Source organism: Leuciscus leuciscus (assembly GCF_965113295.1).
Source record: "Leuciscus leuciscus genome assembly, chromosome: 6".
NCBI lineage: Eukaryota > Metazoa > Chordata > Actinopteri > Cypriniformes > Leuciscidae > Leuciscus > Leuciscus leuciscus.
The window spans coordinates 17,063,447-17,086,235 of NC_138730.1; the positions used below are offsets into that span (position 1 = coordinate 17,063,447).

The window sequence follows — 22,789 nt, forward strand, 5'->3', positions numbered from 1 at the left end:
GTCCTGTTCTCTTTATTGTAAGTCAAATGAGTCTGATTACTGATACTCTCACCTTCTGTCTTTAATGGCTCTTGCAACCCCTGTCCCAATCTTTGAATAGTTATGCTGATTGGGTTAGGAGTGGTAACACTAGAGACTGGGATGGGTTCCTATGACCTGGATACTTCATTTGAATGGTTTAAGGTCGTCACCCAGGTGCGTTGTCTCCATTTCCAAGCACTGTCCATTAAAATCATAAAAGTAATCCACACGGCTCTGAGGGTTAATAAATGCCTTCTGAAGAGAATCAATGCGTTTGTGTAAGAAAAATATTTAAACCCCTTAAAAACTTAAATAACTAGGCGTGTCGATTACTTTTATGATGGATTGATGCACTTTTTTGGGCTTCAAAATCTCGTCCTCAATTATAAAGCTTGGATTAGCTCGGACATTTTATTTATTTATTTATATATATCCAATTGTGTTCGTCTGAAATAAGAAAGTCATATACACCTAGGATGGCTTGAGGGTGAGTAAATCATTTTTGTGTAAACTATCCCTTTAAGATCAAAATAAACAAACACAAAACGAAAGTAAGGCGTCAGCTCCTCATGGACGACTGCCGCACAAACATAAACAAAACATGACGTAAAGTCCAGGCCTGGTCCTCTCTCGTCCTTCACTGTCATCATTCCTACTTTTATCCTTCCGGAGCTCCTCCGTGAGAGATACGAGCATTAGCAATCGACCTGCTTGCCACATTAACTTTTTTAGTTTTTTTTCGTATGAATGTTGTGATGGTGTGATGGTTATTCTATGTACAAAAGCTGCAGTTTAGTACAATTTTAAAAGTGGTACAACTAATGTTACAAACCTCTTGCTTTTGAATTATCACAAAATCAGGTGGCTACCAGTGGATTTCAGGATAAAATATAAAACTCTACTGTATGTTTTTAAAGCAGTGCATGGGATAACTCCTGCTTATGTATCTGAGCTTATTGCTCTTCATCAAGCACCTAGGTCTTTAAGATCAAATAAGTCATCATTGCTTTCTGTCCCTCAATCTCATTTAAAGTTAAAAGGTGATCAGGCCTTTGCTGTTGCGGGTCCGAGGCTTTGGAATAGTCTGCCTCTTGAACTAAGAGAGATCACATCTTTAAATGTATTAAAAGCTTGTGTTAAAAAATAGCTTTTGAGAGGTTGGGCTAGTATCTGTATTAGTAAGTTGCATATTGTTTTTATGTGTTGTTTGTTTGTATGCTGCTGATTGTACAGCACTTTGGTCTGCAGGTGCAGTTGCAAAGTGCTTTATAAAAAAAAAAATAAGTAAGTGAAGTAAGTAACTTCCCAGTTAATTTCCGGTGTTCTCAGCCTAAACGGTGTATAATAATGCCTTCCTGTTATGCAAATTCATTGACTATTAAAAACTCTGTTAGGCTGCAGAAATTCCATTCCTTACAATGCATGGAAAAAACATACAGGAAAATATTTGCTTAACTTGCTTTTCTGGTTTGTATGTTGCAGAGAGTAATTTGCAGCTGCCTGCCATGGCAACAAATAATGGTAAGTGTGTCAAAACCTAATCATAAGTAACCTGATCCTGACAGCATTGTGTTAAATTGCTGTTATACAGTACACAACTAAAAGAAACATCCTGCTCTTTAATACTCTTTAAAATAGGTTACCCCATGGACCTCCAACCACAGAAAAATGCAATTCATCCTGTCCCTCCTTATAGCCAGGGACCAGCCATACCAGGCCATGGTAAGGGAATCTATGGAAAATTAAATTTTTCAAAATTGTATCTCACTTTTTCAGATCCTGATGTTTAAGAAGTCATGTTCTTTCTTTCGCAAGGTCAAGTGCCAATGATGCCAGTTCCACAGAGACCCGAAGGCTGTCCACCAGGACTGGAGTACCTGACCCAGGTAGAGCTTCACTGCTGCGAATGAACAAGACACTGATGTTTTTTTTCTTGCATGAGATATCTTCTCAGCAGTGGCGGCTCGTCAGGGGAGGCAAGAAAGGCACAGCCTACCCAAAATGTTGTGTCTCAGAATGTGTATTTCTTGTTTGTTACTTCACCTCTGTAAGTGTAACCACCGCGCGCTTCTTCTCAGAATGTGCCGAATCTGTGAAACGCAAGTCTGAGGGGATGGAGATCAAATCCATAGCCGGAGACTTGTGCCTCCTTTGGTATAAACAAAGTAGCCAATCACCATCAAATATTTCACTTTCAGCGATTAGGAGTGTTAGGAAAAGTAACATGGCAGAGGAGGCTAGCCTCCCTTGGTATATCAACCAATCATCGACAAGACGTAAATTACGTGATATTAGTTTGAACTGCTACCGCTGATGTAACTATGGAGAGTAGAGATATTGAATATTTGATCGCAAACAAATTTACTAAACTTACATTCAAACAACAGCTAAATTAAAATAAAAGAAGACCCCATGCCTAAGTTGGATATTGGCTGCAGCAATCAGATTCACTAAACGACCGTGCTCTTTTTACACAGACATTTAAAAGGACAAAGTGATAGGCTAGGACTAGGTAAGTGAAATAAATTGTCTTGATGTCTGTGTCGTTTTCTATAAATATTCAGGTATATAAGTGACCAAAATAAAAAAAAGCCATTTTAAAGTAGTTGAAAATCCGACCGCTAAAATTGTGTGCCTCCTCTATTTTAAAACCCACCAGCCGCCACTGCTTCTCAGGAAGTGGTGACTAAGCTTGCATTAGTTTTGTGGCTTTGAAATGAATATGTAAATGTAAAATATTGTTTTCAACATGTATTCCCTTTTTACAACACAGATTGATCAACTTCTCGTAAAGCAGAAAGTTGAGCTAGCTGAAGGTAATATTGTGATGTTTGTTGTAGTTTTTCCACTGATATTACTTTGAATATTTTGAATGTGTGTTTACATGTAAGGCATATTACCTTTCTATAAGCCCAGCCCCCTTGGTTACTTCTGCTTGATCATTTAAGCTTTACACAACATCCCATAGCAATGAATTGGAAATTTACATGAACAATATGATTTTCAGTAAAATGAATGTTCTCTTACGAGAGGTTCTCTCGTATTGCGTAAGCTAGCTTACGCTGCGGGAAAGTCTCCTTTCTCGAGATACTGAAGCCAAAAATTATCCTTAATTTTTTTAAACTTTGTCAACGCAGTGCGGCAGCCTGCAGACCTAGGGCAAGCGAATCGCGTGCCCATTGGCTGCTCTGCGGCAACTGCAGCAGCCTATGGCTGAGCCTTGCGCGTGACGTCACGTCCAATGAGCGCGCTTGGCGCGCTTAATGCGTCACAGCCCGTCATTAGGGGTGTGGCTTAGCGTATATAAGCAAGGAACAGAGGCTGCTTCACTGATTTCTGTCTCTTCAGCGAAGCTCTTCGCATCGCTGATCTTCGAGGAAGCCGCCGTCGAATCAAGCGACCAGCACGCCGAGGATTTCAGCCTGAGGACGCCGGCCGCTCGCCGCCTTCAGCCTTCCCTGCCTGCTGCGCCATCCGGCATATATATCCTTTCTTTGCTCTGTGTTGTGTGTTTGTGTGTCCGCCGCGACACACCTGCATCTAAAAGAGCGCGAGGCGTTGTTGCAAATGCCTCGCTCATCCTGTGGCTCGTGCAGAGCCGCGCTCAGCGACGGAGACTGCCACGTGTTGTGCACTCTCTGCCTGGGCTTCGACCACGCAGCCCGCGCTCTCTCCGAGGGCGGCTGCGATCAGTGTGAGGAGTTACCGATGTCGACCCTACGGGCTCGACTCGCTAAATTCGAGGAACCTCCACCTTCTCCGGCCACTTCTTCTGGGCCACGTAAGAAGAAACGTCGCTCCCAAAGGCCACCGGAACTGGACGCTACAGCTGAGCGCTCGCCGGAACCTCTCCCGCGAGCCTCGCTCTCTCCTTCCCCCCCACCCTTCACCGACGCGCAGCTGCCGGCCTCTGCCCGCACTGCCGTCGTCCTGGGGGATGATGCAGATGATGCCGCTGACAGCTGCTCTCTGCTCGCGTCTGACAGCGAGGACTGGTCGGGCTCTCACCGCTCCGCCCCCTCGACTTTGGAGTCTACCAGATCACGTGCCAGTGTTGACGCGGAGCTTCTCCGCCTCCTCACTCAAGCGGTCGAGAGAATGGGACTGGATTGGTCCCCACCTAAGGAGCCGGAGCCCAATCGCCTTGACGGGTGCTTTCTACCTAGCCGCCGCCCTGCGCCTGCCTCTAGGTCAGCACCCTTCCTGCCTGAGCTCCACACCGAGCTTTCTAAATCCTGGAACGCTCCGTTCTCCACCAGACTCCACTCGCCAGTCTCCTCGGCTCTCTCCCAGGTGGACAGAGCCGCCGAGAACGGCTATAACGCTATCCCCGCCGTTGAGGAAGCTGTGGCAACGCACCTTTGCCCGCCGTCTGCTAGATGGCGCTCAAAGTCTGCCCTGCCGTCTAAAGCCTGCAGGACCACCTCAGCTCTCGCCGGCCGCGCTTTCGCCGCCTTCGGCCAGGCTGCTTCCGCCCTGCACTCAATGGCCGCCCTTCAGATCCTTCAAGCCGACCTCCTCCGTGAGTTGGATGAGAAGGGCTCGGGTCCGTCCGCCTTAACTGATCTGCGCAGCGCTACGGATCTTGCGCTACGCGCCACCAAGACCGCCGCTCAAGCCATCGGCAGATCCATGGCCGCGCTCACCGTCATCGACAGACACCTCTGGCTGACTCTCGCTGACATGAGTGACTCAGAGCGCGCCGTTTTCCTGAACGCACCACTTTCGCCCACCGGCCTCTTTGGCCCTGCGGTCAGCGGAATCGTGGATCGGTTCTCCGAAGTTCAGAAGGCGTCACAGGCGATGAACCTTTTCCTGCCCCGCCGTTCGAGCCCAGCCACAGGCCGCCCTCAAACTCAGCCTCCTGTGCGCAGCTCTAACCAGCGCTCTTCCAGGCCTCCCAGCGCTTCGCAGCGACGCCAGGGCAGTCGCCCCAGGTCACGCTCGACCAGCCGTCACAGACCGCCGCCCCCACGGGGCCCGCGGCCCAAGATCGCTTTGAAGCCTGAGCCCGCGAAGTCCTCCTAGCATCCGCAAGGAGGAAAAGATGGTTGGGTCCCGCTACGGCCGGACCGCCATCGAAACGCACAGCTCTGTCAGTCCCCTATGTTCAGGCTACTGCAGCAGCACACACCGCAGCCAACGAGCCAGTAATGACACTCGCTCGCCTGCACACAAACGCCGTTTTCACGGCGACTCAGATAAATCTCAAAAAGAGTATAAGTGCTTTAAGTGTAGAAAATGTGCCCACACCCACGTGTTCACTGCTTCATACATGTACAATCCCCATGGTAACGCGCCCAGAGCGCTCTCTCATAAAGCGGCCTCACACCGCTCGAGTACTAAATGTAGGAAATGTGCCCACACTTCCGTGCCCACACCTACTCGCTGCTCGCTCTGTCACTCAGTTACCTCAAGTTGCTACGGCTCAAGCCGCAGGGATATTAAGTGTAGGAAAAGTGCCCACTCCCGTGTGCTCACTGCCTCACACAGACCAGGTTCCCATGGCAACGCGTCCAGAGCGCTCTCTCTTAAAGCGGAAACTTTCCGCTCGAGCATCAAGTGCAGAAAATGTGCCCACAGCTTTGTGCTCACACCTGCCCACTACCCGCTCTGCCAGACGGGTTGCAAACCTCATAAAGCTTCCAAACACTGGCCGTGTCATAAGTGCAAATCCCGCGCCAGCTCACGAGCACGCGCACCCACTTTCAGACACCATTATCCCCACGCCGCTCTCGCGCCTGGGTTATTTGGCAGCAGCTCACGCTCCATCGTCCGAGATCGAGCTTCTAAAATCTGCACAGTCGGCCAGCCCTGTTCTTCTGCCCTCGTGTCCGAGCATCGGCGGCGCGCGCGCCGCTCCATCCTCTCTGATACAGGTTCCCCATCCCGCGCAACGCGGCGATCTGAACCCAGAGACCATTCGACCCCTAGCTATGCATGCAAAAGCATGGGAAGCTATTCAGGGCGCGTCAGAATGGGTGCTCAACACCATAAGACACGGCTATTCGCTCCAATTTGCTCGTCGCCCTCCGCGCTTTCTAGCGCAGACGGAAACGAAAGTGAGTTTGGAAACAGCGCATCTGCTTCAAGCAGAAATAGCAAAGCTGCTGCGAAAAGGGGCCATAGAACAAGTTCATCCTTCCTCGAGCGAGTCAGGCTTTTACAGCCGTTACTTCCTCGTTCCCAAGAAGGACAGAGCATTAAGACCTATTTTAGATCTGAGACATCTGAACAAGGCTCTCATGAGACGGCCGTTCAGGATGATTACAACCAGACAGATCCTTGCGCAAGTTCGCCCAGGAGACTGGTTTATCTCTCTCGATCTGAAAGACGCGTATTTCCAGATCCAAATAACTCCCCGTCACAGGCCATTCTTGAGATTCGCCTTCGACGGTCGAGCTTATCAATACACAGTCCTGCCGTTCGGCCTGTCTTTAGCACCCCGTACATTTACGAAATGCATGGACACGGCTCTCGCTCCCCTGAGGAGTCAGGGAATGCGAATTCTGAACTATCTGGACGATTGGCTCGTTCTAGCGCAGTCAGAGACAGAACTTGTGTCTCACAGAACAGCGCTACTCGACCACCTGGAGGGTCTGGGTCTAGCGGTCAACTGGACCAAGAGCTCGCTCTCGCCCCGGCAGTCAATTTCCTTTCTCGGAATAGAACTGGACTCGGTGGCAATGACGGCCAGATTGTCGGAGCAGCGCGCGCGCCGCATTCAGCGCCTCGCTGCATCCTTCAAAGAAGGCACACAGGTTCCCCTGAAAGCATTTCAGCGCATTCTGGGGCATATGGCCTCAGCTGCAGCAGTGCTTCAGCTGGGTTTACTGCGCATGCGCCCGCTTCAACGCTGGCTGAAAGCGCGCGTTTCCCATCGAGCCTGGGCGACCGGCGGCTCGCTAATCAGAGTGACTCAGGTCTGTGTCTCAGCCCTGCAGCCCTGGCTAGCAGCCGAATGGTATCACACTGGAGTGACTATGGGAGTGGTTTCACACCGGAAAGTTGTCTCAACAGACGCGTCCAACCTAGGTTGGGGAGCGCTCTTCGAAGGCAGACCGGTCTATGGCCACTGGTCAGACCAGGAGAATCTCCTACACATAAACTGTCTAGAGATGCTTGCGGTCGAGAAAGCGCTCATGCACTTCCTCCCATTCCTCCATGGTCACCATGTTCTAGTCCGCACGGACAACACTTCAGTAGTGGCCTATGTGAACCGCCAGGGCGGTGTCAGATCAAAGCAACTCTGCGCCCTGACGGAACGCCTCCTCGTATGGGCTCAGCACTCTCTGCGCTCTCTGAGAGCATCGCATGTGCCTGGCCATCTGAACGAGGGCCCCGACAGACTGTCCAGGGACAACGTTCCCCCTGGGGAGTGGTCTCTACACCCCCAAACAGTCCAGTCGCTGTGGCGCCGCTTTGGCAGAGCGAAAGTCGACCTCTTTGCGTCAAAAGACAACGCCCACTGCCCAGTGTTCTTTTCAAAGAGCGAGGACGCGCTGGCCCAGACATGGCCCAGCGGCCCGCTATATGCGTTTCCACCAGTCTCTCTGCTGCCTCAGGTCATCGAGAGAGTCATGAAAGCGCGCCACACAGTGCTCCTCATAGCCCCGTTCTGGGAGAACCAAGCTTGGTTCCCGGAACTCATACAATTGGCAGACTCAGCCCCCTGGCCGATTCCGGTGCGGAGAGACCTTCTCTCTCAAGCCCACGGCTCGATTTGGCATCCCCTCCCAGAGCACTGGTCTCTGCATGCGTGGAGCCTCAACAATTACACGCTGATCTACCAGAAGGGGTGATGAACACGATCATACAAGCTAGAGCCCCCTCCACGAGGCGGCTCTACACGTCTAAATGGTCGGTGTTTAACAAATGGTGCACTACCAAAGGGCTTAATCCACAGACATGTGGGGTCTCGCACGTTTTGTGCTTCCTTCAAGAGTTACTGGACGCGGGCAGGTCCCCCTCCACGCTCAAAGTCTATGTCGCGGCTATTTCAGCGCTCTCTGTCTCAGAGCCGGGCCGCGCATTAGGAAGGAACGAGTTTGTCATCCGCTTCCTTAGAGGAGCGAGGAGGATGAACCCCCCGCGACCCCCTTCGGTTCCTATGTGGGATCTTTCACTGGTCTTAGACGCACTGAAAGCACATCCCTTTGAACCCTTAGAAACTGTGGATATGAAATACCTCACGCTCAAAACCGTTTTTCTGATAGCTCTGTCTTCAGTAAAACGTGTGGGAGACCTTCACGCGTTATCCACTAACGCTGCGTGCCTCGAGTTCGGACCCAATAACTCTAAAGTTATTCTCAGACCGAGGCATGGGTACGTCCCCAAAATTCTGGGCACTCCCTTCAGAGCGCAGGTCATTTCCCTGTCAGCCCTGCCAAATGCTGGCTGCGAGGCAGATAGTAATCTCCTCTGCCCAGTTAGAGCGCTAAAAAGCTATATTTCACGCTCCGCCGCCTTCAGGCGTTCAGAGCAGCTCTTTGTTTCGTTTGGTGGGCGCACCAAGGGTCTCGCCGCCTCGAAACACACCCTGTCCAGATGGATAGTTGACGCTATCGCAGCTGCTTACGCATCAAAAAACCTGCAGTGCCCTTTGGGCATTCGGGCACACTCCACCAGAGGCATGGCCTCATCGTGGGCGTGGTCCAGTGGGATTCCCATTCATGACATTTGTGCGGCGGCAGGCTGGGCCTCCCCCTCCACATTTGTTAGGTTTTACAACCTGGAAGTCCCCGCTTTGCAGGCCAAAGTGCTATCAGTCTAAGTCTCGCGTAAGCCAGCCCACTGTCTGTGCGCGGGCTATGTTGCGGATTTAGCTCTACTGGTTGAGCTACACTATGTGGGAAGTGTTAGTTGGACCGGCTGTGCCGCTCCCTGCCCCATATTATGTGCTTGTGTACTGTGGTATCTTGGCCGCCCAGCTCCGCTTCGCGTTCCCTGGGCCCCCCCCCCCATGGGATTCATTCAGGATGCTGGGCGCGCGCACGGCGTTGACAAGGGTGTTCCCGCAGCGTAAGCTAGCTTACGCAATACGAGAGAACCTCTCGTAAGAGAACGTACTCGGTTACTAACGTAACCTCTGTTCTCTCTAGAGAGGGAACGAGTATTCCGTAACCCGCCGTGCTCTCGCCACGAGCTCATTCGCTTCATGCGACAGAAACCAGTGAAGCAGCCTCTGTTCCTTGCTTATATACGCTAAGCCACACCCCTAATGACGGGCTGTGACGCATTAAGCGCGCCAAGCGCGCTCATTGGACGTGACGTCACGCGCAAGGCTCAGCCATAGGCTGCTGCAGTTGCCGCAGAGCAGCCAATGGGCACGCGATTCGCTTGCCCTAGGTCTGCAGGCTGCCGCACTGCGTTGACAAAGTTTTAAAAAATGAAGGATAATTTTTGGCTTCAGTATCTCGAGAAAGGAGACTTTCCCGCAGCGTAAGCTAGCTTACGCAATACTCGTTCCCTCTCTAGAGAGAACAGAGGTTACGTTAGTAACCGAGTACGTTTTCATAGAATATTGACTCGGCCTATCAAACAGCCAAGAAGTAGTGACATGACAACTTTATAGCCATGCCCTAGCAACCAGTTACAGCAACACCCTAGCTACTTCCTAGCAACCACAGTGCCGAGTATTGCCATGGCAAGCACCACTCACATTTTCTTCAGAAAATGTACATATCTAGTTTTTATTTAAAATTTGTATTTATAATTTGAATTTATTTATTCATTTTATTTTATAGAAGGTGATAAAAGGCCCAGTCACAATGTTTTATATAATTTTTGCTTATAAAACTTATAAATCTGTATTATTCATATTACAGTGACCTGTAATATTAAACTATCCAAACACACAGGACTTCCATAGAATTCTATTCAAAAAAAGTTTGTCTAATAATATGGCAACAATTGCTGAGGTAGGATTACATAAAAAGTAACCTTTTTAAGGTGGGGTTTACAGATAGGTCAGTTAATGCAGTGCACTACACAGGTCTTTATTTTATAATTTTGTTTTTATGGTGTTATTGATTCATATCACAGTTATATTGGGCTGGGAGACCAATAACAAGTACATGGTGAAGAACAGCATGGGGCAACAGGTGTTCTATGCAGCTGAGGAAAACGACTGCTGTAACAGACAGTTCTGTGGGCCAATGCGCTCATTCGTCATCCATGTTCAGGATAACTTGGGACAGGAAGTGATGACGCTCACACGCCCTTTGAAATGTGGAAGCTGCTGCTGCCCCTGTTGCCTGCAAGAGGTAAAACACATTTATGTTCATTAAAGGACAAGTTTGGTATTTTACACTTAAAGCCCTGTTTTCAGATCGTTTCTGATGAAATAGAACGGTTGAGATTGAAATTTGGACACATGCTGCTGGCCCGAGAATTTTCGGTTTCTGTGGTAGCACCCCCCCACCTCCACAATGGTTGCATAGGTGCACTGGAACAATCCTTCCTAAAATACATTAAACTTTCGTTTACAAAGACGTGAAACTCACCGAGTGGTCAGGGGTGTTCACTGATATGCTCACACAAAAATCGCTGCAAAAGATGCTTTCCAACAGGTGTTTTACCATTCGTTGTAAAACTGTGGACCTATTTTTCCAAACGCCTCACACCCGTACATTCTTACGTTGAGAGCTTGAATAATAGACACTATAGCGGATAGCAGAGTAATACCGTACCTCACAGCACATCCAATACAAGTCAATGGAGTTGGACAAAAACTACGATAAAACCTGTTGGAAAGCATCTTTTGCAGCGATGTTTGTGTGAGCATATCAGTGAACACCCCTGACCACTCGGTGAGTTTCACGTCTTTGTAAACGAAAGTTTAATGCGTTTTAGGAAGGGTTGTTCCAGTGCACCTATGCAACCATAGTGGAGGTGGGGGGGGTGCTACCACAGAAACCGAAAATTCTCGGGCCAGCAGCATTTGTCCAAATTTCAATCTTAACCGTTCTATTTAATCAGAAACGATCTGAAAACAGGGCTTTAAGTGTAAAATACCAAACTTGTCCTTTAAGTAATTAGTTTATTCAGGTTTCAAAGCCTTTGATTTGAATGTCAGGTTTAGTGGTTAAAGATATAGGCTGGTTGGTGAAATACTGTAGGTTCAAACCACAGAAGCAGTGATTCATGACCTAGTATCATTGTGCTATTTCCTGTAGAAAAAAGAAAAGAAAAAAAAAGATGTTTTAGATAAAACCCGTTCACAATCTACAGTTCAAAAGTTTGGGGTCGGCAAGATTTAAAAAATGTGTAAGTCACTTATGCTCACCAAGGCTATATTTATTAAAAAATATAGTGTAAACAGCAATATTGTCAAATATTATTAGAATTGAAAATATTTTAAATATATTGTTTCTATTTTAACATCTTTCTATTTTAATACATTGTAAAATGTAATTTTATTCTTGTGATGTCAAAAGCATCATTTCAGCATCATTACTCCAGTCTTCAGTGTCACATGATCCTTCAGAAATCATTCTAATATGCTGATTTGCTTCTCAATAAACATTTATTATTATTAATTTATAATTATTATATTATTATATATATTTTTCTGTAACATTATAAATGTCTTTACTGTCACTATTGATCAATTTAATGATTGAATGTATCCTTGCTGAATGAAATGTATTTATATCAAATAAAAATAAAATATTTGAAAAATAAAATAAAATAAAATCAGGGCAGAGCAGAGTTAGCTCCAGTGGAGCACTGAAGTATCTGCATCTGAAGTAACAAAAGGGGTTGATGTAACGTGAAGTATCTCCAGCTAGAACAAAAACATATGTGGCCCATTCAAGTATTTGTCGGACCGTAAACAAACCTGTCGCTACTACAGCTATTAAACTAAAAGCTACTGAGCGAATACAGATGGCAGAGCATTGAATAATATTACATAAAAAAAATAAAAACAAATAGGGAAACTAAAAGTAATTAATTGCGTCTGCTTTACTATAAACTATTGTGATCCATTTAACAGATGCATAATTTTATGGTAAGTTAGATCAGCCTGAACTGCAACAAGTGGTGAAAAACAATAAAACAATAAAGTTAAATAATCAACTAACTATGACCAATTATCTGGCCCTCTTAATATATTATCATACCTAAAAATATTTTATCATACCTTTAGCCTACTCAGTAGAGCTGCATCATTCAGACACGGGAAGTTTGTGTGTCAAATGTGCCAATCACAATGTGACTTTGTGTCTCAGACTGTACTTAACTAAAATGTTGCTATAGTAGCTTAATATTAAAGCTAGAAAACCTATGCACTTGGTAATTGTGATTCAATTTTTTTTTTTATTTAAATGTATTTTTACGTCTATTGTATTTCATTATTAAAATCTATTTTCACATTCATCTTGACGCCCCCTGTGGCGTCAGCCCTGTATAAAGGTGATTCAACTGAAGAAGAAGGAAAAAAAGGCTCATTAAAAGAATTAAATGATTGAAATATTGAATACAGTGTCCCCCAAATAAAAGTTATGTGGTGAGACCAATGTGCAGAAAAAAAAAAAAAACAGGAAAGGAAATCAGAGTGAAACCTACGGAAGAGGATTAGGGCCAAGCAATAATAAAAAAAATAAAACAATCTTGAGAATAAACTCATTAAATTTTGAGAAAAAAGTCGAAATACAATCTTGAGAATAAACTCATTAAATTTCTAGAAAAAAAACTCGTTAAATTTCTAGAAAAAAGTCGCAATAATCATGAGAATAAACTCATTAAATTTAGCTATATGACAGAATAAAATTAGCATACTAACTTTAAAGAGAATTTGCAAGCGGCTAGGTCTTTTTAGAAGAAAAAATCAGTCCAATTTGCGCGATGTACTCGCTTTTGTCCAACATGAAATGACAACCAGTGGACAAATGTAAGGTTATCGCTGGCTTCACCTACGCACAAATCATTGAGGTTTCGTGGTTTCCCAGGATACCATAAGACGCATTATTAAACTTTATTAAACTTGTTGATCTTCAAGGTGTGGAATTTCGACGAAGGAGACGCTTGAGAAGACGCCAGTACACTTGCACTGGCCCAAATGGCCCAATGCCATGCAAATGGCCAAATGCACTCTGGCATATGGACAGCTATGATAAATTAAAAACGCATGCAGTAGGCTCGATGTTAGGATGAATGTGGCCTCAAATCGATCTCAAAATTTTACGGGTTCATTCTTTAACCCGTTGAGAAATTTAATGAGTTTATTCTCACGATTATTTCTACTTTTTTCTCGAAATTTTATGATTTTTTTCTCGAAACACGACTTTATTCTCTAAATGTTATGAGTTTATTCTGAAGATTGTATTTCGACTTTTTTTTTCCTCTAAATTTAACGAGTTTAATCTCGCATTATAATGACTTTAATCTCGAGATGGTTTTATCTTTTTATTATTGCCTGGCCCTAATCCTCTTCCGTAGAAACCAATACAGACTGTGTCAAGGTCAATAAGTCTTATAAAATATCAGATAATTCAACCTTTTTATGACAAGGAAAGTTTAGTTCAGGTTGAGTTGTAAGATATCATGTGGTATGACTTTTTTATTTTTTTTATTTATGATATATGTGAAAAATATATTACATGTTTTTACAACATTGCTGAATCAACAGCCAGCCTATGCATGTCATGTTTAACTGTAAAATGAGGAAGTTATCTGTTAAATGATTAAATCACCTTGACTATTTCAGGACTGATGTGTTGCATGATGGGTACACAGCAATGCCACCATCAATTGGCATGTCTGTGATTGAATTAACAGCTTAAATGCCACCTATTAGTTGTGAATAATAAGATCTACTATATTTTAAGTATAGTTATGCCTAAACTGCTCCAATCGCTGCTGATGTGTCTTTTGTCTGCCTCATAGCTTGAAATCCAGTCTCCACCAGGCAACCCGATTGGATACGTGATCCAGAATTGGCATCCATTTATTCCCAAGTTTACCGTACAAAATGAGAAAAGAGAAGCAGTTCTGAAGATCGTGGGGCCGTTCTGCTCCTGCAAATGCTGCTCTGATGTGAACTTTGATGTATGAACCATATAAGACCGAAATATTGATGATAGTTTACATGTTCTTGCACCATTTTGCATGGTCATAAATAGTTATTTATTTGCATCTAAACAGGTTTTGTCAATGGACGAGTCAGCAACGGTGGGCAGAATCTCTAAACAGTGGACCGGTATGGTGAGAGAAGCTTTCACTGACGCAGACAATTTTGGAATCTCCTTTCCTATGGATCTGGATGTGAAGATTAAAGCTGTTCTTTTTGGAGCATGTTTTCTCATAGTAAGCAAAAATAAGGCATTATCGCATATCACCATGTTTCTTGTTAGACAGGTTTTCTAAACTTCCTCTATCGGCTCTGTGTGTTTCAGCATAGTGAGTAATCTGATATTGTTCTTCTCTTGTAGGACTTCATGTTCTTTGAACACAGTAAATAAATGATAGTTTTCTGGATGTCATGTAAGTACACCTATATTGCATATGGGAGTATTTTAAAAATGTTCACAACATGACTTGTCAACACGTGATTCTAACTATTGTCTTTCATTTAATATTTCAGGTTGAAATTTGAACTCCTTATTCTGAACATGGATGCAAATGTGGATCACTTAGCTTACAATTATATTTTACTCATTTCTATGCACATTAAATGATATAGTATTTTATTAATGTTCTTGAGTCACCACTAGGTGACAGCAATTCCCTTTTCTATAATGTTAAGACCTGCTCTATGGAAGGTTTTTCTAAACAATTAACTTCCTTTAAAACTTTAAGGCATTTTTACACAATATAAACACACTTGTTTTTTTTTTTGTTCTGTAGAAAAGACAAAATTTCATATATTCTACAGTGGAAAAGGGATAATATCTAAATTAACTAATCATGTCAAAATAATATTTAACATCACTTAAACAGGTAGAAATAGCTATTTAAGGTAATTGCAGCTACCACTTTTTACAGTCTATGCATAACTGATCACTGGTAGTGCATTTTATATTCAAACATTTTATATTGTAAAAAGCAGTTGAAAAAAGCATATAATAAATATAACTGTATAATTATTCTAAATAAAATCCACAGTTTCGTTTTGCACCTACTGCCTTTTCCCCAAAGTGCTCTTCAATTCCTCATTATGCCTTCCAGCACTCAGACGTTTTTACACCATATATTGTAAAATTAAAACACTTTATACCCAAATGTCAAAAAAGTTACTCGAATCAATGAACAGCACTAATAAAGCCTCATTCTTACAGATCATTAAATAAAAAAAGTTGGTTTAGGGTTTAGTTACCCTTTAAGGAGCCATTAGATAATGAATACCACTTTCACTTTTTTACTTTTGCTTTCCTGTTATTCAAGTTTTAACATTGCTCAGCAACAACACCTCATTTACACTCCACGAGGAAGCAAATGATCCTTAAAAAAAGTCCTTAGTCTTATCCTGGAAAATAGATGTTTATCTGTAGACTTTTCACTAAAATACCAAGGACAGCTTTAGAAATAAAAAATAAGAAGGACCCATTGAAATTCACCTTTTAGTTTTAGAAAAAAATTACTATGTTCATAATAGTACGCTACATTTTAATTGTACTGTATGTGCAGTGTATATGCTGTCCACTGTATGCAAATTTTCTGCATGCATAGAATACCCCAACTGTGCCAAAATGTGAGTATACAACCAGAGTACACTGTGTGGGAAACCGTATCCCATAATGCAATGCACGTGACTTTCTATTTACAGTGTGGCGAATGAACCTGATACCTGTTTTTTACTCATTTTTATTTCTGAAATAATAATTGGATACCACAGCATAGCATTTTGCTGTGTGTAATTTATGTCATTGCATAATGTGTTCTATATCACATATTATTATGAGATCCAAAACAGACACACTGAAATTCATTGACAATAAAATAAGTTAAATGCATTATTCCTGTCTGCCTGCATTACTCTAAACCTTTTGAAGACCGGGGCATGTCATCATCCTAAACTTTCCCCTCTTCACTATTGCAAATATCATCAGTTACAGTGCATACTGTGCTGTATGCAGTAAACAGTAAAGTATTATTCTGTTCTTAAGACGTGTAAATAGCCAAGATAAGAAGTGACTATTTCTTGTATTTGCAACTTTATATCTCACAATGCGACTTTATTTCTTGTGATTTCATATCTAAAAATGTGACTATCTTGTGATGTGACTATTTTTTGTATTTGCGACTACAGTTGTGGTCAGAATTATTGGCACCCCTGGTAAATATGATAAAAGATGGCTGTAAAAATAAATCTGTGTTGTTTATCCCTTTGATCTTTCATTAAAAAAAGTCAGCAAAAATCGAACCTTTCTTTGATGTAAAATAATTGAAAGTGGGGGGGAAATCACATTATGAAATAAATGCTTTTCTCCAAAACACGTGGCCCATAATTATTTGGCACCCTTTTATTAAATACTTTTTGCAACGTCCTTTTGCCAAGATAATAGCTCAGCGTTTTCTCTTTTAATGCCTGATGAGTTTGGAGAACACCTGACAAGAGACCATTCCTCCATACAGAATCTCTCCAGATCCTTCAGATTCACAAGATCATGTTGGTGCTTCTTCTCTTCAGTTCACCCCACTCATTTTCTATAGGGTTCAGGTCAGGGGACTGGGATGGTCATGGCAGAAGCTTCATTTTGTGCTCAGTGACACATTTTTGTGTTGATTTTGATGTTTGTTTTGGATCGTTGTCCTAATGGAAGATCCAACCACAGCCCATTATAAGATTTCTATTAGAGGCCATCATGGTTTGGTTTTTTATCTGTTGGTATTTGCTAAAATCCAATGATACCATGTATCTGAACAAGATGTCCAGGACCTCCAGCAAAAAATAGTCCCACAGCATTAAAGATCATGCAGTTTATTTAATTGTGGGCATGGCATACTTTTTATCCCCGTGTCCACTAAACTCATCTAGTGGGTTTTTTCAAAAAGCTTCTTTTTTTCTTTTTTTTTTTTTATCTGACCAAAGAATCCAGTCCCTTTTGAAGTTCCAGTCTGAACTGAAGTCCAACTAAATATGCTAGAGTGGTTTTTTGGATGAGCAAGGGGGATTTTTCTTGAAACCCTCCCAAACAACATGTGGTGATGTAGATGCTATCATTTTCTTAGGCTTTCTGACCACTCAACTAATCTCTGCAATTCTCTATCTGTGATCCTTGGAGAGTCTTTGGCCACTCAATCTTTCCTCCTCACCATGCATTAAGACAATATAGACACACATCCTCCTTCATGCAGATTTGTAACATCTTTAGTTGATTGGAACTTCTTAATTATTGCCCTGATGGTGGAAATGGGAATTTTCAATGCTTTAGCTATTTTCGTACAGTCACTTTCTATTTTGTTAAGCTCAACAAGCTGGTCGTGCTGCACATCAGAACTATATTCTTTAGTTTTACTGATTGTGGTGGATGATTAAGGGAATCCACTCTGGGGTGCTAAATTTTTTTAATATTAATGGAAATATACTTCAAGAGATATTTCCCTATATATGTAGCCAATAATTAATGTGTCAATAAACATGTAACCATGAAGGAGGGAACGGGAGACGTTACATTGACGTGACGACGTAATTGGGATCACTTCAGGGAGCCCTATCATCTCCGAGTGTCTACAGAACGAGCCAATGAACGTTGGCGTGCATGAATCACGTTACACGCCCTGCCCCACAGCGTTGGTCAGCAACAGTGGAGTAACATCTCCCGTTCCCTCCTTCAGAGAGGGGTTACATTAGTAACCGAGACGTTCCCTATCAGTTGCTCACGTTCAACGTTATGACGTAATTGGGATCCCAAAAACGCCACGGTTGCTGCCACATCCAGCGCCCTACGCAAGACTCTCAGACCCCCAACTGACTGGGGCTGAAGGCCTGCGTAGAGGGAGTTCAAACTGCTGTTCCGTTATACCCCACACAGTGGAACTCTTGGATAACACTGGGAAAGCGTGCCTTTCCAGGGGAGAGGGACGCTGTGGAAGCCACATCCTGCCCGAAAGGAGGTACCATGTGGATAATACACATATGGACAGGCCGGTTAGGGGCAGTACAACATATGGAATGTCACTGGGGTAGCTCCAGCCTGAGAAGGGGGAGGCTACACCGGACAGTGACGGCAGAGCGGAGAGGCTACACTGGACAGTGACGGCAGGGCGGACTCTGCCAAGGGAAAGACACGGGCTCACCGTAGGGAGCTGGTCGTGGAAAAATACGCATATAGGATCGCCACAGGGATCGCCACAAATGGAACCCAGCTTAGCAAGTTAAACATGTAGGAACCTTGGGCACGTATCCGGGCCGGGGTCTCAGGATCACGTGAGAGTAAAGCCGGGCCTAATTCTAGGCACGATTCATTGACCGAAATGCATGCAGGTCCTCTAACCTCTTGATGGAGGCCAATGCAACCAGGAGTACTGTCTTACAGGACAGGATTTTTAACTCCGCTGACTGCAAAGGCTCAAAGAGTGGTCTCTGAAGTGCCGAAAGGACCAGAGACATATCCCAAGAGGGTATAGAGAGTGGACGAGGCAGATTTAGTCTCCTCGCCCCCCTCAGGAACCTGATGATCTGGTCGTGCTTTCCCAGCGACTTACCGTCAACAGCATTGTGATGTGCGGCGATAGCGGCAACATACATTTTAAGGGTGGAGGGCGACAGCCTTTGCTCCAACCCATCTTGCAGGAAGGAAAGCACAGCTCTGATCAAGCAAGTTCGGGGGTTCTCCTCGTGAGAAGAACACCACTCAACGAACAGGTTCCTCTTCAACGCATAGAGGTGCCTCATAGAGGAGACTCCAACGGAAGTGATGGTATCAACTACCGCCTGGGGTAGGTCACCTAGAACCTCAGTGTCCCGTCCAGGGACCAGACATGGAGTTTCCAGAGGTCTGGGCGTGGGTGCCATAAGGTGCCCCGTCTCTGAGAGAGCAGGTCCTCTCTCAGAGGAATGGGCCAGGGAGGGGCTGTTGCGAAGAGAACTAGTTACGGGAACCAGGTCCGGTTGGGCCAATACGGCGCAACGAGCAAGACCTGCTCCTCGTCCTCCCTGACTTTGCACAGGGTCTGTGCAAGAAGGCTCATTGGGGGAAACGCATACTTGCGTAGGCCCTGGGGCCAGCTGTGTGCCAGTCCGTCCGAGCCGAGGGTGCCCTCGGTCAGGGAGAAAAACAACTGGCAGTGAGACGTGTCCGAGGCAGCAAACAGATCTACCTGTGCGGTCCCGAAGGGCCTCCATATCAGCTAGACCACCTGGGTATGGAGTCGCCATTCTCCCGGTAGCACCAGCTGCCATGAGACCTCGTCGGCTGCACGGTTGAGCAGGCCTGGAAAATAAATGGCACGAAGCGACCTCAGATGCTTCTGACTCCAAAGGAGGAGATGGTGGGCGAGTTGTGACCTGCGGCGGGATCATAGACCACCCTGACGGTTGATGTAAGCAATGGTCACAGTGCTGTCCATACGGACCAGTACATGCTTGCCTAGTGGCGGTGTTTTGAAGCGGCCCATGGCAAGATGTACTGCTAACAACTCGAGGCAGTTGATGTGCCAATGCAGTTGATGCCCCGTCCACAGACCTGAAGCTGCATGCCTGTTGTATGTGGCCCCCCCAGCCGGTAGCAGAGGCATCCATGGTGACCACAGAATGCCTGGACACTTGGGCAAGAACGAAGGGTCCGACCACAAGCTGATAGTTTGGTGACAGTATGGGGTAACTTGGACCCGGCACGATCCGCTCTGCCACGCCCATCTCGGGACTCGATCGTGGAGCCAGTGTTGGAGAGGCCTCATATGAAGCAATCCGAGCAGCATTACTGCGGCTGCAGATGCCATATGCCCCAGGAGCCTCTGAAAAAGTTTCAGTGGTACCGCTGTTCTGCGTCTGAGAGAGCGCACGCAGTTCAATACTGACTGGGTGAGTTTGCCCTTTTCCCAGTTGATCCGAAGCCCTAGGTGGCTGAGGTGACTGAGCACCATGTCCCTGTGTTTGGACAACTGCTCTCTACACTGAGCCAGAATGAGCCAGTCGTCAAGGTAGTTGAGAATGCGAACACCACGCTCGCACTCCGCGACTTTCGTGAAGACATGGGGCGACAGGGCCAGCCCGAAGGGTAAGACTTTGTACTGATATGCCCATCCCTTGAACGCAAAGCGAAGAAATGGTCTGTGTCGTGGGAGAATTGAGACATGAAAGTACGCGTCCTTCAGGTTGATCGCTTCAAACCAATCTTGGGGACGAATGCACTTGAAAATGCATTTCTGCGTTAGCATCTTGAACGGCAGCCTTTGAAGGGACCGGTCCAAGATTGGTCATAACCCACCGCCTTTCTTGGGTACAATGAAGTATGGGCTGTAGAAGCCAGTCTTCATATCGGCTGGAAGGACTGGCTCGATCGTGTCCTTCCCCAGTAGGACTGCGATCTCTGCCCTGAGCACACCGTGGGGGGCGCTAGACAAACTGAATTGCATAGCAGAGTCTGATAGTATGGATGAGCCAGCGAGACGGGCTGCGAAGCGCTAGCCAGGTTTCCAGACACTGTGCAAGCGGGACCAATAGCACCACAGACGTACCCGCGGTGGGGCAGCGCGGCAAAATGCAGGGACCCGACTCGGATGGCATAGCGGCCCAGAGTGAGGTCTGAATGTGTGGTGCAACACTTAACTGCTTCCGTCGAAGGGCAGAGTGAGTGTGCGGAGGCCACTGCTGCTCGCTGGCGATGAAAGAGGGGCCTGAGGGTGACAAGGCATAGCGTCGTTGACCGCCAAGCGTGCCTTCTTGGGACCCAGAGATTTTAGAAACTGCTCTTTTATTGAAATTGTGGGTACAAACAGAACAAAAAGAAAAGGAAACAAAAGATTATCCCACCAGGGGAAGGAGCGGCGCGTTCACCATCTCCTGAAGAGCAGTCTGATCCACCTCTGGGTCACCCGCCTCTGGGTCGTTTGCACCTCCGCTTACCTCCTGGTTTGGCAGCGGCCTGGACAGGCGGGGCCGACTTCCTGCGGCTTGCTCCACGCTGAGGCCTGGGTGATGGCTGCTGCAATGACTTAGCGGGAGCGGAGGACGCCGCAGGAAGTCGACCCCGGCGACGAGCAGACGGACGGGGTGAGGCAGCACAAAGCATAGCCACTGGCTTCTGTGTGTCAGGTGCCATTTCACTTAATGTTAAAAGCGCCTCTCTTTAATGCTCAATGATGAGGCAGAAATGCTTTTGTTTGTGAAAGATTTACCCCACACACACTTATTTGAGGGAAATCCTGATTGATTGTGAGCCGAACATGATGCTTTTCATATCCAGTTAATGTTAATATGAGTTAATATCATCAAAAACATTTATATTATAAATTACCAGTTTGATGTTCAATGATAACGCAGAAATGCTTGTTTGTGAAGAAAGATTTTCCCCACACACTTATTTGAGGAAAATGCATTGTGTTAGCAGAACATGATGCTTTATTATATGATGTTTTATTAACAAAAATCGGGAAAAGCACGTTCAGATAATTGTCATGGGAGGAGCTCATCCAGGCAACTCAATTAACATCAGGAGGTATATACACTCACCTAAAGGATTATTAGGAACACCATACTAATACTGTGTTTGACCCCCTTTCGCCTTCAGAACTGCCTTAATTCTACGTGGCATTGATTCAACAAGGTGCTGAAAGCATTCTTTAGAAATGTTGGCCCATATTGATAGGATAGCATCTTGCAGTTGATGGAGATTTGTGGGATGCACATCCAGGTCACGAAGCTCCCGTTCCACCACATCCCAAAGATGCTCTATTGTCATGTTCAAGAAACCAATTTGAAATGATTCGAGCTTTGTGACATGGTGCATTATCTTGCTGGAAGTAGCCATCAGAGGATGGGTACATGGTGGTCATAAAGGGATGGACATGGTCAGAAACAATGCTCAGGTAGGCCGTGGCATTTAAACGATGCCCAATTGGCACTAAGGGGCCTAAAGTGTGCCAAGAAAACTAAAGTGTGCCCCCACACCATTACACCACCACCACCAGCCTGCACAGTGGTAACAAGGCATGATGGATCCATGTTCTCATTCTGTTTACGCCAAATTCTGACTCTACCATCTGAATGTCTCAACAGAAATCAGACCAGGCAACATTTTTCCAGTCTTCAACTGTCCAATTTTGGTGAGCTCGTGCAAATTGTAGCCTCTTTTTCCTATTTGTAGTGGAGATGAGTGGATCTATCTATCTATCTATCTATCTATCTATCTATCTATCTATCTATCTATCTATCTATCTATCTATCTATCTATCTATCTATCATTATCGTAATAATGTATGATTTGCAAAAATGAAAACTGCTGCTTCTGTGTAGATGAGAGAATCAAAGTGCGCGTTGTGCACACGCTACATTGATTATGGCCAAGCATGCGCCCTTAAAATAGCATATGAATAACATGCGCAACGCGCCACTGACTTTAAACTATTTTTTCCTGGTTAGTGGCGCAATTGTTTTCTAAACCTGCAAAATAGCATGAAGGAATGTTTGCGCCGGAACACGCCTCCTCTTTGCGCTGAACCGCCCCCGGGAGCGCAAGTGTATTTCTTAGTTAACCGACGTGCTTCTGTGGAGGGAAAAGTCCGCTTTGCGCGGGTGCAAAATAGGAATGATACATGCGTCGGTGTACAAAGTCAATTGCGCTGGGTGCAAGATAGTCTGTACTGAACTGCTGAAATTCAG

At 45.3% G+C, this 22,789-nt stretch overlaps 2 protein-coding genes and 1 long non-coding RNA gene across 4 annotated transcripts in view; 2 read left to right on the plus strand and 1 right to left on the minus strand.

The window, feature by feature from the left end:
• Positions 1-22,789, plus strand: part of LOC309500716 (phospholipid scramblase 1-like) — a 48,616-nt gene that overhangs the window by 14,650 nt on the left and 11,177 nt on the right. Inside the window, exons 3-11 of one of the 2 annotated variants that reach the window (XM_082172419.1) lie at positions 1,504-1,542; positions 1,660-1,743; positions 1,837-1,907; positions 2,795-2,837; positions 10,066-10,286; positions 13,912-14,073; positions 14,170-14,331; positions 14,457-14,508; positions 14,609-14,848. In XM_082172419.1, the coding sequence (XP_082028545.1) occupies positions 1,527-1,542; positions 1,660-1,743; positions 1,837-1,907; positions 2,795-2,837; positions 10,066-10,286; positions 13,912-14,073; positions 14,170-14,331; positions 14,457-14,486 (789 nt within the window). In that variant the 5' untranslated portion in view covers positions 1,504-1,526 and the 3' untranslated portion in view covers positions 14,487-14,508; positions 14,609-14,848. Of the gene's footprint in view, positions 1-1,503; positions 1,543-1,659; positions 1,744-1,836; positions 1,908-2,794; positions 2,838-10,065; positions 10,287-13,911; positions 14,074-14,169; positions 14,332-14,456; positions 14,509-14,608; positions 14,849-22,789 lie in introns of those variants that run through there. The other variant, XM_082172420.1, reaches the window with a different exon arrangement.
• Positions 14,855-15,977, plus strand: LOC309500717. Its single transcript, XR_014206669.1, has 2 exons — positions 14,855-15,201; positions 15,349-15,977. It is a non-coding gene; the product is annotated as an uncharacterized lncRNA (long non-coding RNA).
• Positions 18,446-22,789, minus strand: part of LOC309500714 (uncharacterized protein) — a 161,021-nt gene continuing 156,677 nt past the window's right edge. The window contains exon 2 of the mRNA XM_082172414.1: positions 18,446-19,055. Within this exon, the coding sequence (XP_082028540.1) occupies positions 19,017-19,055 (39 nt within the window). The 3' untranslated portion in view covers positions 18,446-19,016. The remainder of the gene's footprint in view (positions 19,056-22,789) is intronic.